The following is a 14,779-nucleotide window of genomic DNA, read 5'->3' on the forward strand; positions in this document are numbered from 1 at the left end:
TTTTTTTTTTTTTTTTTTTTTTTTTTTTTTTTTTTTTTTTTTTTTTTATAGGCAACGATGTTTCACGATCTACGAAGACGAACGAATCAAAGAGACAGAATTTACGAATCGAACGTACAAATCGAAATTGTCCCACGCAAAACTGAATCCGGGCGAGGCACGGTGGACATCGTTCGACAAAAAAAAAAAATAAAAAAAAATATGGAAAAAAAACGTGGGGAAAAAAAGAGAATAAATTAAGCAATCAGCCAATACCACGGTCTCAGTACGAAATATTTGTACACCCATATCAATATCTTACGTTCATATTGATTTGGATATATAGCAGCCGACGTCTCCAATTCAAAAAGTACAAGTCTCGATCGTGTTTAAACGCATTCATCTCAAACGACTTACGAGTACCCCCGTTGGACGTTCCTAAACGATCGCCGTTCACGAGTCTTTCCGTAACACATCGCGGGTTCGCCTGAGAATCCCGCGATTTCATTCTACGCGGCAGGAAGCGTAAATCGTTCTTCGATCGTATTCGAGCGTGTACGCTTCCGTATTTCGTCGGATCGGCAGATTTTCAACGAGCGATCTCATAACACGTGGAACGAATATCGCTCGATCCTGTAACACTCGCCGATCGTGTGCGTTAACGTAACCGATGCAGGCCTGGAAAAACTATGAAACTTGCATTAATCTGTTAGGGGAGATTACGATATCCGTGGAGCCGCGATTCGACCATTTGTTCGATTCAATTTATTAGAAAAATAATGTCGCGAACCACGATTCTCTGTCACGTTTTAGTTTACAAATTACGTTTATTATTAGTACGACCGTTATCGTACTTTTAACCGTTTACGACCCTGGAATCACGGTTCCGGCCATTATTTTTCTCGTAAATTGTGTTAAATGAAGAAACACGGTCGAATTCGCCGCACGGTGGAACGAAACGGCTTTCGGCGATCAAAAATCGATTTTCGTGAATTCGAAAAATGGAGAAACTGTATTATGTACATCGATAGAGGATGAATTGCTGTTTGATGTAGTGCAATCCGTTTTTGTCATATTTGCTTCCGTTTTGCTGTGGTGCGCATTCAAAGGCAGTTGAAATTCGTCCAAGCAAAACGCTTACGATATTACTCCTAACTTCAATACAGGGTGTCCCAAAAATGTTGGAGGTCCTTGAAAAGGGTGGTTCAGGGGGTGATTTGAAACAACTTTTTCCTTAGCGAAATTGTTGTCCGAGGCTTCGTTGAGGAGATATTAACGGACAAACACTGACCAATCAGAGCGCGCGGATACCGATGGAGCGGCCGCGATAGCGATGGCTACGCGCTAGGTAGCCGCTCTCGTACGCGAACAAGTGACTCGACGTGCATCGAAGGATATTCACGCGGCCGCTCAGCGCGTAGCCTTCGCTACCGCGGCCGCTCCAACGATATCCGCGCGCTCTGATTGGTCGGGTTTTTTTTTATTAATATCTACTTAACGAAGCCCCATCCGACATTTATTGCAAAGGTAAAACTTGTTTCAAATCACCTCCCGAACCACCCCTTTCAAGGACCTCCAACATTTTTGGGACACCCTGTATACGATTCTATAAGACTTTGCTCGGAAAGACGATATTCAAATGAATTATAATGTTTACTAGATTTGTATAGATAGTATTCAATGCATAAAGTAAGTCAAAATGTTAACAACTTTTTATAAATAATATGGGTCTGCTTGGAGAGAAGTACGTTTAAGTAAAATTGTAACTTTACGCATGGTTATAAAAAATTGACCGCACTTGTCCGAGGTTTAATTGCTATCACTGGAAAGGGTGGACCATCCTCTATCAGATTCTGAAAAGATCAAGTGCCCCTTCGTGCCCTTTTTCGAGAAATTGGCGATTGTACTAAGTAGGACTCGAACAGAAAATAGTATGTACGTTTGTACGCTTACTTCTATGGTTATTACGTACATCTTGTCATTTTTAAATTACTAAATACGTTTCTCTCATAGTTAATAACAGGTCTGAGTGGAATTTTGGTTAAATAACAATAAATATGTCAAACAAGTGAAAAATATTGAACTCGTTACACTTTATACGTGAATATTTGGACACCTTGTAGCTCAAATTGATTTATACCAATACAATTTAAGTACCATAGTATAGGGAATAAGTTCCTAAAATTTCATTAAAATATTTTCAAGAGAACCAACGTTACGGATTTTTGATCGCCGAGAGCCGTTTTGTCTCACCGTGCGCTGCGCCACGGAAATCGTAATCGTGCCGTTTGTTACATTTACTCTTTTAAAGACTTTTATTTTATATTTAAAAGTTCCTTAGCGGTATTACTATCTCGGGATGTTTTCTTTCTACGTACCATAATCTGCCAATCGGATTAACGACACGAGGAACCGGAAGTGATTGAAGAAAATTCTGAAAGCTAGCCGAGATTCGATTTTTCTTTGTTGTTTCGTTCACTTTTTGAATCGGGAGGCGCGCGGTGCGTTTATATCTTCATATATATATTTGGTGGAATATATATATATTTATATATATTTATTTGTGTGTATACGTAATATATGTTGGTATATAAACACGTAGTGAGTTAAGGTAATATATAGAGTAAGGTGAGGTTAGATACGTGGCTTAGGCTGCGCGAACGCCGGTCTCCGAAGCTCCACCTACTGACTGGGATCAAATCGTCTTTGTAATGGTCCGCTGCAAACATATTGACAGCCACAACTGTAGGCGCTATCCTTCGGTTTTTTAGCGGCTATACCGTCACGGTAATACGCTCGCAGATTTTCACCAGTATAATCCTCGATTCTCGTATTATTTCTGGTTGTTTTATCGTTAAACACAGTGTATACTGATCTACTTACAGACTAAACTTTTACACATCCCTTAAATGCTATGCTCTGTAATTATATGTCTGCCTTAGGAACAGAGCAGACTGAATTAGGAATAATCGCATAAGTGTCCGAGCTGTTAATCAAATACGACAGTGGATTACTGTAAAATGGTGTATAGTGGTTCATGCTTGTACGTCAATCGAATATTCTCATATGCACGTACGAACCTCGAAAAGTCTGTAGCAATGTTAAATTAAATTATGTACCTCGCTTGTACGAGTTGTAAAGTAACTTCTTTGTGGAATATTGCCACAAGTGTAACCGATTATTGACAATACCCGTAGCAATGTTGCACCATCCAATTTTGATACCAATGGATTCTTTTACAGTTAAATAACACGAAACACTTTCCTAGTGGATCAGCTACCGCATTATGCCAATCCATACCGGAATGTTTCAAGCGTGAAGAAGCTATAGTTTAAAATTAACGCTCTATCGCTCTTAAATCGCTCTGTATATATGTTAAAATATTAAGTTAATAAAATAATATAAGTATGATTTAACCAAGTTTTTTTTTTACATACACTTTGAATGTCGCATGAATAGCTGTGAATTATTCATTAATCTTTGCGTCTATGTAAATGACTTCCAGAGATCTACATTAAAATATGAAAACATTGTACAATGTACTATATTGTTTCTTATCATAATTTTCAAATAAACTGATTTGTTAAATTTATTCAAAAAATTATTATGGCTAGATTAAAATATTGTCATCCTATAACATATACATACATACATACATACATATATCTATATATATCTATATATATATATATACACGTAAAAAGTTGTGCTTCTATCCTGCTTGCAATTATTATATCCGCTACACGATGTATTACAAAAGAAACTTATACTTTCTTTGTGCTTCAAACAATGTGTTTCACATAAAAAAATGTATTATCTTTTTCGATATCTAAAGTACAACTATCGATACTTTTCCACGGTTAAATCGCGATAAAACTTTTAATTGTTACCGTAAAAATAATCACGGCATGCAATAAACGCGAACAGCGTTCGACTGTTGGTCGCTCGATACATTTTTTTCAAGCGCACAATTCATGAATATATGCATAATGCATTGTTAAGTATGCACATTAGTCGAACCAACGAAACGTGAATTAATAAAGCGAAACTTGACATAAAACGAACGAAACTAATAATACCGCGATAAAAACTGCTACGTTGGAGGCGGTATACGACTTTTAATAAAGAGTCATCACGAAAATTATCCAGGACGAACTCTGGAAGCCATTTTGTATTTCCCACACAGAATGCGGTATTGATTTATCTGTCACTGAGCAGAAATTCAAGTTTTTTTCTCGTCGTACGAAGACGAGGAGTACGTTTATGTAACAAAGATGCGAATTTCGATCGAATTTGGATGTGCAGCATTTTTCACAGGCATCGGATAGCATCGCTAACGTAAAAAAACTCTCCGTCGTACGAGTGACAAGTGGTATATTCTCGACTCGAAAACACGAGATACTCTTAACGTGTGTAACACATATTACTAGCCGTATTACGCGATTACGATGTATAGTTACCTTTCTTGTCGGTCATTATTGCTTAAAGTTTCACAAATTCTAGAAAAAAATACGTTATTCCTAATTAAATCACCGATTTAAGTTACAATACTGAGGAGACGAGCAACGGCTGTGACACTTGACGGACACTAGCGCCCTTTATTGAGCCTGCCCGTGCCTCTCTCGATGCTACGATCCTATTGGTTCGAAACGTTACGCGCCACCGCCCAATCAATGCAAAGCAATCGACCGCGAAAATTCGAAAAGCTTTGGTTCCGACTAACAGTTTTCAAGTAATTTTTTAAATCGAAACGAAACGAGACTTCTTTAGAAACAAATGTTTTTACACGTTACATAGTTTTCGAAACTTACGGAAACTTTACAAGATATATATATACAGGGTGTCCTAAAAATGTTGTAACACCTTGAAAGGGGTGGTTCGGGAGGTGATTTGAAACAAGTTTTTCCTTAGCGAAAACGTACTCGCGCTCTGATTGGTCAGTGTTTTCCGTTAATATCTCCTCAACGAAGCCTCGGACAACATTTTCGCTAAGGAAAAAGTTGTTTCAAATCACCCCCCGAACCACCCCTTTCAATGTGTTACAACATTTTTGGGACACCTTGTATAATTCAAAAATAGCTATAACTGCTACAAGAAATATTTAAAATCTTACTTCTTTGCAGATTTCATCGACACATTTGTTTTTACGATGATCGTATATTATAATATACAATTTTCAAATTTCAATTTTCACGCAAAATGTAATTCATGAAAATATAATTTCACCGCCCGCGTTGGAAAGGCAACCAAAGAGCGATAAATTGAATCTATTTAAAAATGGTAGACAAATATTGAATTTAATGACGTATTCTGTTTATTTCCTTCCAAGTGAAGTGTTTATGAATGTATTTTATTCAATGACTCCACGTATCCAAATTGTATCACGTATAACTGAACGTTGTTTTGGTAATCAACAACGTTCAGTAGAAAGGTATTAAAAACATGATTCATTTCAATACAAGAAATTTTATCCTAAAGAACATTTTATCTTCAATGTAAGGATATGTATATACATTTGAGAAACCGTTTCTTGTTACAGGAACCTTATCGATCATTAACCATTCAGCTTCCTAACCTCTCTAAAGTTTCACAACAAGTTTGCTGTAAGTACACAAATTGAGTAAGCATATCTGGAAAGTTTGTTATGGCACACGACAAAAAGACTGTAAGACGAAGTCGTTCGCGCGAACGTGATCGCGATCGTGAAAGAGAACGAGATCGACGTGATCGAAGGCGTTCGAGAAGCCGATCGAAGGATCGTAAAAAAGATAGGAAACGTTCGAGATCGCGAGAACGATCGAGAGAAAGGGACAGATCGCGTGAAAAAGATAGGGACAGGTCAAGAGAAAGACGGGAGTCCAAAGACAAATCAAAGGATGAGAAAAAACGAAAACCAAGTCCTATATTTGTCTTGGAAGACGAGAGTAAAAAAGACAATAAGGCAGAAGGTAAGAAAGAAGAGGAAGAAACAGAGGAGAAATCGAAAACTCTTCCAAAGAAAGAGCCGCTCAGTTTGGAAGAATTACTAGCTAAGAAAAAAGCAGAAGAGGATGCACGTGCCAAACCAAAATTTTTAAGCAAGGAGGAACGTGCCGCTTTAGCGCTCCAAAAGCGTCAGGAAGAAGTTGACGTTATAAGAAAGCAACAGGAGGAAATGCGTAAATCTTTCTTCCACAATGAAAGCACTGGAAAGGATAGAGATTGGGATGATAGAGATAGGTATGTAAACTTAAATAACATAAATAAACATTTATTCTGATAATAATCTATCAAAATGATGATAATATAGGCGCAGAGAAGGTCAGCGTACAAGGGAAGACGAGATCAAGGATAAGGATAAGGAAAAAGAAGTAGAAGCTATTAAAGAGCGCTACCTAGGATTGATAAAGAAGAAGCGACGAGTTAGAAGATTAAATGATAGGAAATTTGTATTTGATTGGGATACATCGGAAGACACTTCTGTAGATTATAATAGTATTTATAAGGAAAGACATCAGGTTCAGTTCTTTGGTAGAGGAAATCTTGCTGGAATAGACATTAAAGCACAGAAACGGGATCAGAGTAAATTCTATGGAGAGCTTTTAGAAAAACGGAGAACAGAAGCAGAAAAGGAACAAGAGAAGTAGGCATTTTTTTACACTGAAAATTTACGTTATAAGTATAACATGTTTTATATCTGTATTATTTTTCTGTTACTTAGAATGAGATTAAAGAAAGTGAAACGAAAAGAAGAAAAACAAAAGTGGGATGACAGACACTGGTCGGAGAAAGCTCTTCACGAAATGACAGAGAGAGATTGGCGGATATTTAGAGAAGATTATAATATTACGATAAAAGGAGGACGTATACCCGATCCAATTAGATCTTGGAAAGAATCGGAATTTCCAAAAGAAATTCTTGATATTATCGACAAAGTGGGATATAAAGATTTAACGCCTATTCAAAGACAAGCAATCCCAATTGGACTTCAAAATCGCGATATCATTGGCGTTGCTGAAACTGGTTCTGGAAAGACGCTGGCATTCTTAATTCCACTGTTATTATGGATTACTAGCTTACCAAAAATTGAAAGATTAGAAGAAGCAGATCAGGGTCCTTACAGTATAATTTTAGCTCCGACACGGTAACGCATAATTTTAACCGGTAGTCGCTCATTCGCTTGAACAAACTAACATTTATAAAATATATTATTCCAGTGAATTAGCTCAACAAATCGAAGAAGAGACTAACAAATTTGGACAACCGTTAGGTATAAGAACAGTTGTTGTCGTAGGTGGTCTCTCGCGAGAGGAACAAGGATTCAGATTGAGAATGGGTTGCGAGGTATCAATTTCATATAGTTACGTACTGTATGTAACAAAATTTCTAGCATCATAAATAAACTGTTATTATTACAGATTGTAATAGCCACACCTGGACGATTAATAGATGTATTAGAGAATCGATATTTAGTTTTAAATCAGTGTACATATATCGTATTGGATGAAGCTGATAGAATGATAGATATGGGTTTTGAACCAGGTATGCTCTTCGATATATACTCTATACTCTTATTAAGCTAAACATTGATTTCACTAAAAACTTCTAGACGTTCAAAAAATATTGGAGTATATGCCAGTTACAAATCTAAAGCCAGATAACGAAGATGCAGAAAACGAGGAAAAACTTTTAGCTAATTACAATACAAAGAAAAAATACAGACAGGTAAGAAATATTCTGTTACGTTAAAAAAAAAATCTTTTTTTCAAATAAATAATTCGCACATTTATACGTTCCTTCGTTTTTAGACTGTAATGTTTACGGCAACTATGCCACCTGCGGTAGAACGATTAGCAAGAACTTACTTACGACGACCAGCTGTCGTGTACATTGGCAGTGTAGGTAAACCAACAGAGAGAACAGAACAAATTGTTCATATTATGGGTGAAGCTGATAAACGTAAGAAACTGATGGAAATACTCAGCAGAGGAGTTGAACCACCAGTTATTATATTCGTCAATCAAAAGAAGGGTGCTGATGTTCTTGCGAGAGGTCTAGAGAAACTAGGCGTACGTTTGTTTATACTCTTGTTATCTTCTTATTACTTTAAAGCTTAGGTATTCGATTACATATTCCTTCGAATTTTTTAGTATAACGCCTGCACTCTTCATGGTGGTAAAGGACAAGAACAGAGAGAGTACGCACTTGCTTCTCTCAAAAGTGGTAGTAAAGATATTTTGGTTGCCACCGATGTCGCGGGTCGTGGTATCGATATTAAGGATGTGTCTATGGTCATTAATTATGATATGGCTAAGACTATAGAAGGTATGCGGATAATACAGCTTATTAAGGCAAATTGGAAAATTATACGAATGATTACTTGTTTACAGATTACACGCATCGTATCGGTAGAACTGGTCGTGCAGGAAAAGCCGGTCTTGCTATTTCGTTCTGTACGAAGGACGACAGTCATCTATTCTATGATTTGAAGCAAACAATCCTCGCGAGTCCAATATCTACCTGTCCTCCCGAGTTATTGAACCATCCAGACGCTCAACATAAACCTGGCACAGTAGTTACAAAGAAACGGCGGGAGGAAAAAATATTCGCCTAAAAACATTTACACCTAACTGTACGCATTTGACTGTAACCACTTGATGTTTTACATACAGCTAAGCATATATTTTTGTATAGTATATAAGTAGAATAGGCATATGTGTAAATACATACTATCAAAATAAATTCTTAATTGAAAAAACCCAATATTACTGTACATGTTTTAGCCTACAACTTTCTACCTCGTAATATTCCCATTTTTGTTTATTCGTTCCAAAAATTTCATGTTATAACAAAGTAACCTATTATTAAAAATTAATTATTTATATCATTTTTTCCATGATTTTAATTTTGTACTTCTCATTACACGTTTTACATTTGACTTCAGTTACTAACCTGCTTTAATGACACGAAAAGTTTAACTAAACAAATTATTACAATTAAGGAACTGGAGCAGGTGGAGGTGTATAATCCCCTTCAACTTTGCATTCTTCTTCCCAATCGTCCGGTATCGTTGGTTTTAAAATGCGAACAAAATCTTCAAGGGGACAAATCGTGGTGCATCCTGGTATAGTCAGAGGGTATGGTTCACGATCAGTTGTATTTCTTAAATATACCTGTGAAAAAAGTATGAAAATAATATAAAATAAATCTTGCACGATATTTATTAACCTATCCTTAATACATAAAACACACGCTTATTTTTCACCTGAACATTCCATCCATCTTTGTTTTCGTGTAATTCGATCATAGTCATGATATTATAATGAGGTAGTTGGTTGTTCCACACATGCAAAGCATCTAACAAAGTTACGACGGTACTATCGTGGCCTACGTACATAAACATTTTCCTTCCTTCAGGTTCTAAACTATTATCTTTCTTATCTAGCATGTCAGTGACAATCTTTTTCAGAAAAGGTCCACCCTTGAATCTCCTGAGAGAATCATTGTACGTGTTAAGTTGAAAGTCATATAATGTCAACGGTAGCAATCGATCAGGATAGTAATCTTCGATCCAGTCAGGAAGAGTTAAATTCATTTGTTCCTAAAATATAAAATTTACAATGCGAATAAAGTACTTTTACGAAGCATTTAGATGTTATAAAAGGTAATGCGCACCTCTGCCATTAACGTTGCGTAAAGTGAACTGACATCATCGGGAGTCGAAATTACCATACCCGTTAAGTTCGTCAATTCTTCGTACAATTGTTTGTTATCGTTTTGAACTTTTTGAATCTCTGGTAAACTCATTATTGCGTGTCGAAGCTTGGTGTATTTCGGACAAGTATCCCAAATTAACATCAACTATAGAGATACAGCGTATAGAAATTAAGGATGATACAAATTTGAAATGAAATTAATTCATCTTATAAAACAAAATACAGACTGTATCTTCTGACCGCGGCTGATAAAATAGGGTAACGGGTTGCCATGGTAGATCAGGCTTGAACGATTGCTTTTCGTTTGGTTTCCACAAAGCTGCTGCTTCTAGCAATGCAGACATTTTTGTACGATCCACTGCGGTACATTGCAAATAAAATATGTCGGGATTATATATCGAACCCAGGAAATCGTCGTATCGATCTCTCAGAAAAAGGCCTTGATTGTACTGACTCCTTCTTCCCTCCTATACAGAAATTTTAATTTGTAGAGTCAAATCAAATAATATTAATACGTTGAAGAAAAAAGTCGAACAAAGTAGTACGTTTGTCAGTTGACCCCAACCATAAGGTTCCATCGAACTGTTCGCATAAGGGTCATTTGGGTAGGTATCCTGCGGTGCCCTTTCCCCATGTCTCATTACCTAAACATAAATTTCGATTATTTTTACAATTATTAAAAGAGAATAATAACTATTGATATAAGAAACAAATGTATTCAGCGCGTGATCATCGCGTTATCGTTGTCTCTAATACACAGATTAAGTTATAAAGTAACACAAGACACTTACTTCCAACAAAGTGCCTTTATTGAATACGCGATAACGTTAATCCAATTGCAAATACGTCTAACCGAATATAAAGACATGTCAAACTTCATATGAAAAAAATATATAATTCTTTTAATGTTAGCAAGACAAAGTCAGGCAAGATTACGAGACAAGACAAAGTCAATTCATTCTGTACTTACTATTGTTACTAATCGAAGAGTAGTGTCGCGGGCTTTCTTATCATCTTTTTCGTGATTGGTTGCGGCGTCTTCAATTGGCACAGGCGACCCTACAAATCGAGAAAGTATGATACTTTATATGACAATTCCAAGGACATTGGTGAAATTAAATACTCGCGTCTGTTGAAATAGTCACAGCAGCAGAGATCGCTATGTTATTCTGAATTTGATCCTTCCGTCGTTATTTAGAGGTCGTGATCGCTTTTTTTCTACATTTAACAGGAGGAGAAAATCAATTACCTAACGTTAGGTAGACAACGCTCGAAAGAAGCAGGAATTTAAGAATTATCATTATCGAGAATTTGTCAAGTAGAAGTTTTTCGAGAACCGCTTTCCATTTACCAGTGAACTTGGACGAGTTGTAACACGTGCGGAACGAGCGCGTACTGAGGCCTTAAGAAGTATCACCAGATAAATTCTATGCCCCCACCATACGAGAAGCAGTATTATACAATATAATGTTACTTGTGTCAAGACTGTTATATACTCGAGCGTCCAACATTTATTCTATTGATGTTAGCGATGCTGCAAGATATATAAATGATATAACTCGCATACGCGTTCATTCTAGTCCTTCGCGTGTTGATCAATGCCTTATAGTACCTGGAAAAAAGTACGAGTTAGTAAAATATTAACAAAAATTCTTATAATAAGTGTTAGGTGGAATTAAGATTCACAATTCGATTAAACAGATATTCTATATAATCCAATCATATTACAGTCTTCATTATTTTAATTGGACATTTTAATTGCATAAAGGAAGTGACAATTAAACAGTTATGCAACGAGTTGGTTGACTTGCAATAATTTTTGTTTTCATCCTGTACATCAAAATTTATTATCGAACTTTATGTACTAACAATGGTTTGCTCGACAGGACAGGAAAATTGGAGCAATTGCTATCCTTGAACGTGCGCGATTGTAGAAGTCATTCAAAATATCGTTCTGACACGTTTAAAATTCATATAACCGATGACTCATCATGCGTACTACATCGAATCGTTACAGGAAAACCGTATAACTTTCAGGAAACAAAAAAGAACAAAAAATATTCGAAACGTTACAAAACTTGTTCTTAATGAGATGCGAATATAGTTACAGCATGACAATAAGAATTAATCAAGCATTAGTCAAGCATATTAAAAGGACACGTAATAATACTTAATCGCACAAGTTATGACAATTATATAATTCCTCGTTAGTAATCGTTATCTCTTCCTTTTTCAACGTCAATTCGTAATTCGGAAGCGGAAAAGTTGTAATCAAGAAATACCAAAATTAATTTCTTCAGCTTAAATTAAATATCGACTAAATGTATTTTAATTATCGCGGTACTTTATAAATGCGAAAAACATATAGATGGAAAAACCATTCGAATCTACAAAAGAGCTTGACTACTCTCGTTTTGACGAACTTTTTTTGGAGTCAGTCTCTTGTCACTTTTTATTGTCAGGGCAACGAGAAATCAAGTCGTTCAATTGTTTTATCGAAATATCTTCCAACCATCGTTGATACTAGTTCTTACAAGTATTTACGAGTCTTGATTTCCTTTAACGCGATCCACGGGCTCTCAAGAGAAATTCTAGGAATAGACTCACGCATGTGAGTATATACGCTGAGGCAAAAACCCGTCGAAGAAGCGGATTCAGTGGAAGAACCTGAGCTCGTTTGTACGTAAACCGCTTCAGCCGTGGATCGCATAAACGAGGGTGGTCAAACGGCGGTGTCGAAGCCCCGAAAGTCCCGTCACAAGAAGCCAAAAAACGCTAGCGCCAATTCCAAGGTCTCTTTTCAATTTTCTCTATAAAAAATCTATAAAAATGCTTCGACGAGCAAAGAAACGTACTCCCGTATCTTACGCAAATCTCTCGAATAATTCTATCTTTTCGCAATATAAATCGAAGGCAAAAGCTATGGCAACTCCTTGCGGCGAGTACCGAAAAGAGATCCAGAAGTGTAACGCACAGACAGGGACACAGGCGACGAATCAACCGCCGTGTTCCATGCCAGCGATTCAGAATCAAACTAGCTCGACACCCCCAATGCGACCAAGATCTCTCTACACGGCGCATAGTTATCACGCGCAAACAGAAGAAACTAACTTTCAGGTAGTTCAAGCATTTTGGACGTTAGCTATTCGTTTCAGAAATTAACATTAATTTATCGTTTCCCTTTGAGTCGTAAAACATAATCTCCATCATGAATTTACTATTTCCTTTTTAGCGGTACAGTGAATTTTCCAAGTACTTCGAAGCACCTCCGTCGGAACAATGGGGCGGATTAGCTAGCGCAACAGCATTCTCTAATTCAACAGCGCTTTGGCGGCACCCTCGAAACTCTAAAACTATCGCACCTTACTACGAAGAGACGTCCGTCTACGCGGAGAATTGGAGGGAACACAATACCGATGCTGCTATAGTTGCCACGCCATACGGAACCATTTCCTTGAGACTTCACAATAGGATCTGTGTCGATATGACGATTGATCGTGCGGTCAGAGTTATCAATTTCAAGGTATCTCCTTTTTTTCTGCTTTACAATGAAATTTCTTTCCCGACTCCTGTACGATCATCGACAAGACCTCTACACAGAAAAAAAAACATCTAAATGAACGAGGCAAATTTACATTCATATTCATGAATATAAAAAAACTATTCTCGGCACTTACATGATTCTTATCTGAGTTGCATTTATCGTCAGCGTAGAATAACATCGTGCTATCGTTAAGCGGTTCTGGAGCAGCTGCGGCATTACTACACCCTAATGGAAGAATATATCAGTACGGATCGCGAGTCGAAATCTTGGCTCACGATGCTCACGGCAACAACAAGTTAGTGGCATCTGTAAACATCGTTAAAGTACTATTAACAAATATTCTCATCTTTCGTTAGATACGCGAAGATGTGGTATAAAGGTGTCAGCTTCACTTCGGAACAGTGCGCCCTTGTATATTTAGTGGATACAGCAGGAACAAGAACGACCACGGACTCGTTTTCTGATATGAGTCAGGTAGAGTAACGGAAATGTATTTTTACTAGACGTCGTTGTTTGTATTTAAACAAAATATTTAACGTGGTCGATGCTAACGTCGGAGTATCTTACTCGAAGGATACAGCTTACAGCCAGAACCTTTAGTTAGTATCAACCATGAAGAAAGTGAAAGTCTTAAATATCTTAAAATATTTCAATTTTAGGATTTCTCTCTAAGCGTTTTTTACTCTCGTTCGCGGCATGGTCCAGCATGCTTACAAGAAGCAGCAGCGGCTTTGAGCGCAGCTCAGTATTGGTTGACCAACGAAGGCGTAGAAAATTGGATCATTAATAACGTTAGAGTCTCTCAAACCCCTGATGGTCTCGTTAGGTATTTCAATTAATACTACAATTCCAAAACGTTAGACTAGCAAACTGTAAGCAGATAAAAATTTCAAATTTATTTTCCAATAGGATCGCACGGAACAGTAATAAATATCAATTACGCACGTCGCCTAGTAATGGAACGGCTTCGTTAACGACACCATTTTTACATTGCACCGCTTCCCTTGGTCAAACATCTCATCTTTTTGTGCGTCGCGGCGAACGACGAATGCATTACGACGGGACTAGTTTTATCGTACGAAACGCGGGTCACAGTGCTGGATTTGATGACAACAATCAACTAAAAGTTTACTAAGAAATCCTAACGTGAACTCATTGCCGTGAGCTTAATCAAGGTTTACGCAATTATCGCATCCAGTATATAGATTCACTTTTAACGTCGTAAAATATACATACAGCTACGTGGAAACGAAAAGTTACTCCTTTGGAACTAATCTCTGATAAAGTGACCTAACGCCCGAAACCTACAATACATTATCCCCAGTTTTGAAGTTCAGAAATTTACTTTAATTCCACTTTAAGCATGTTCAGTAATTTAATTGTATTAACTTCATTTAGAGCCTGTGCAAAACAGCTACAATGAGATAGAGTACAACGTATTCTATAAACGGTTTTTTTAAATTTGGAACGATTGATACTTTCACTGACTTGTTCCTTATAATTATTTTGTACTCTTCCTAATAAAACTTAAATACAAACACCATCCGTCGAGTATAGTTTC

General features: G+C 36.9%; 4 protein-coding genes across 9 annotated transcripts in view; 2 read left to right on the forward strand and 2 right to left on the reverse strand.

Annotated features, from left to right (window-relative positions):
• Positions 1-4,573, reverse strand: part of LOC128886743 (DAZ-associated protein 2-like) — a 15,861-nt gene extending 11,288 nt beyond the window's left edge. For 2 of the 4 annotated variants that reach the window (XM_054141897.1, XM_054141896.1), the window contains exon 1: positions 4,440-4,573. In XM_054141897.1, the coding sequence (XP_053997872.1) occupies positions 4,440-4,455 (16 nt within the window). In that variant the 5' untranslated portion in view covers positions 4,456-4,573. Of the gene's footprint in view, positions 1-396; positions 663-2,357; positions 2,515-4,439 lie in introns of those variants that run through there. The other 2 variants (XM_054141895.1, XM_054141894.1) reach the window with 2 other exon arrangements.
• A 640-nt stretch (positions 4,574-5,213) lies between these two features.
• Positions 5,214-8,669, forward strand: LOC128886726 (probable ATP-dependent RNA helicase DDX23). The gene is made up of 10 exons (XM_054141871.1): positions 5,214-5,410; positions 5,519-6,198; positions 6,269-6,601; positions 6,680-7,102; positions 7,176-7,302; positions 7,377-7,500; positions 7,568-7,683; positions 7,767-8,027; positions 8,109-8,283; positions 8,349-8,669. The coding sequence occupies exons 2-10, from the start codon at positions 5,624-5,626 to the stop codon at positions 8,570-8,572; spliced, it is 2,358 nt and encodes a 785-aa protein (XP_053997846.1). The 5' UTR covers positions 5,214-5,410; positions 5,519-5,623; the 3' UTR covers positions 8,573-8,669.
• Positions 8,670-8,763: 94 nt separating this feature from the next.
• Positions 8,764-13,177, reverse strand: LOC128886735 (lysosomal acid phosphatase-like). Of its 2 annotated transcripts, none has more exons than XM_054141886.1 (8): positions 13,037-13,177; positions 11,026-11,286; positions 10,645-10,733; positions 10,220-10,318; positions 9,902-10,141; positions 9,634-9,819; positions 9,224-9,559; positions 8,764-9,131 (listed from the first exon to the last, which is right to left on the reverse strand). In XM_054141886.1, exons 4-8 carry the CDS (start codon positions 10,313-10,315, stop codon positions 8,955-8,957), a joined length of 1,035 nt encoding a protein of 344 aa, XP_053997861.1. In that variant the 5' UTR covers positions 10,316-10,318; positions 10,645-10,733; positions 11,026-11,286; positions 13,037-13,177; the 3' UTR covers positions 8,764-8,954. The 2 variants fall into 2 exon arrangements, with proteins under 2 accessions (XP_053997861.1, XP_053997859.1); XM_054141884.1 differs by having other exon boundaries at positions 10,924-11,286.
• Positions 12,187-14,761, forward strand: LOC128886734 (uncharacterized). Of its 2 annotated transcripts, XM_054141883.1 has the most exons (7): positions 12,187-12,466; positions 12,588-12,791; positions 12,907-13,197; positions 13,389-13,513; positions 13,575-13,692; positions 13,878-14,044; positions 14,128-14,761. In XM_054141883.1, exons 2-7 carry the CDS (start codon positions 12,597-12,599, stop codon positions 14,351-14,353), a joined length of 1,122 nt encoding a protein of 373 aa, XP_053997858.1. In that variant the 5' UTR covers positions 12,187-12,466; positions 12,588-12,596; the 3' UTR covers positions 14,354-14,761. The 2 variants fall into 2 exon arrangements, with proteins under 2 accessions (XP_053997858.1, XP_053997857.1); XM_054141882.1 differs by lacking the exon at positions 12,187-12,466 and having other exon boundaries at positions 12,491-12,791.
• Positions 14,762-14,779: the final 18 nt, after the last annotated feature.

The sequence above is a fragment of the Hylaeus anthracinus genome, unplaced genomic scaffold (genome assembly GCF_026225885.1).
Source record: "Hylaeus anthracinus isolate JK02 unplaced genomic scaffold, UHH_iyHylAnth1.0_haploid 11985, whole genome shotgun sequence".
In the NCBI taxonomy this organism is placed as follows: Eukaryota; Metazoa; Arthropoda; class Insecta; order Hymenoptera; family Colletidae; genus Hylaeus; species Hylaeus anthracinus.

Coding starts and splice junctions, on each gene's coding strand:
- LOC128886726 (XM_054141871.1), top strand. CDS start 5,624: ATGGCACACGACAAAAAGACTGTAAGACGAAGTCGTTCGCGCGAACGT. Junction 7,303..7,376: donor GATTGAGAATGGGTTGCGAG/GTATCAATTTCA, acceptor TTATTATTACAG/ATTGTAATAGCCACACCTGG. Junction 8,028..8,108: donor GAGGTCTAGAGAAACTAGGC/GTACGTTTGTTT, acceptor CGAATTTTTTAG/TATAACGCCTGCACTCTTCA.
- LOC128886735 (XM_054141884.1), bottom strand. CDS start 10,975: ATGATAATTCTTAAATTCCTGCTTCTTTCGAGCGTTGTCTACCTAACG. Junction 10,734..10,923: donor CGTTGTCTACCTAACGTTAG/GTAATTGATTTT, acceptor CTCGATTTGTAG/GGTCGCCTGTGCCAATTGAA. Junction 9,132..9,223: donor AAGATGGATGGAATGTTCAG/GTGAAAAATAAG, acceptor CTTTTTTCACAG/GTATATTTAAGAAATACAAC.
- LOC128886734 (XM_054141882.1), top strand. CDS start 12,504: ATGCTTCGACGAGCAAAGAAACGTACTCCCGTATCTTACGCAAATCTC. Junction 13,514..13,574: donor GATGCTCACGGCAACAACAA/GTTAGTGGCATC, acceptor ATCTTTCGTTAG/ATACGCGAAGATGTGGTATA. Junction 14,045..14,127: donor ACCCCTGATGGTCTCGTTAG/GTATTTCAATTA, acceptor ATTTTCCAATAG/GATCGCACGGAACAGTAATA.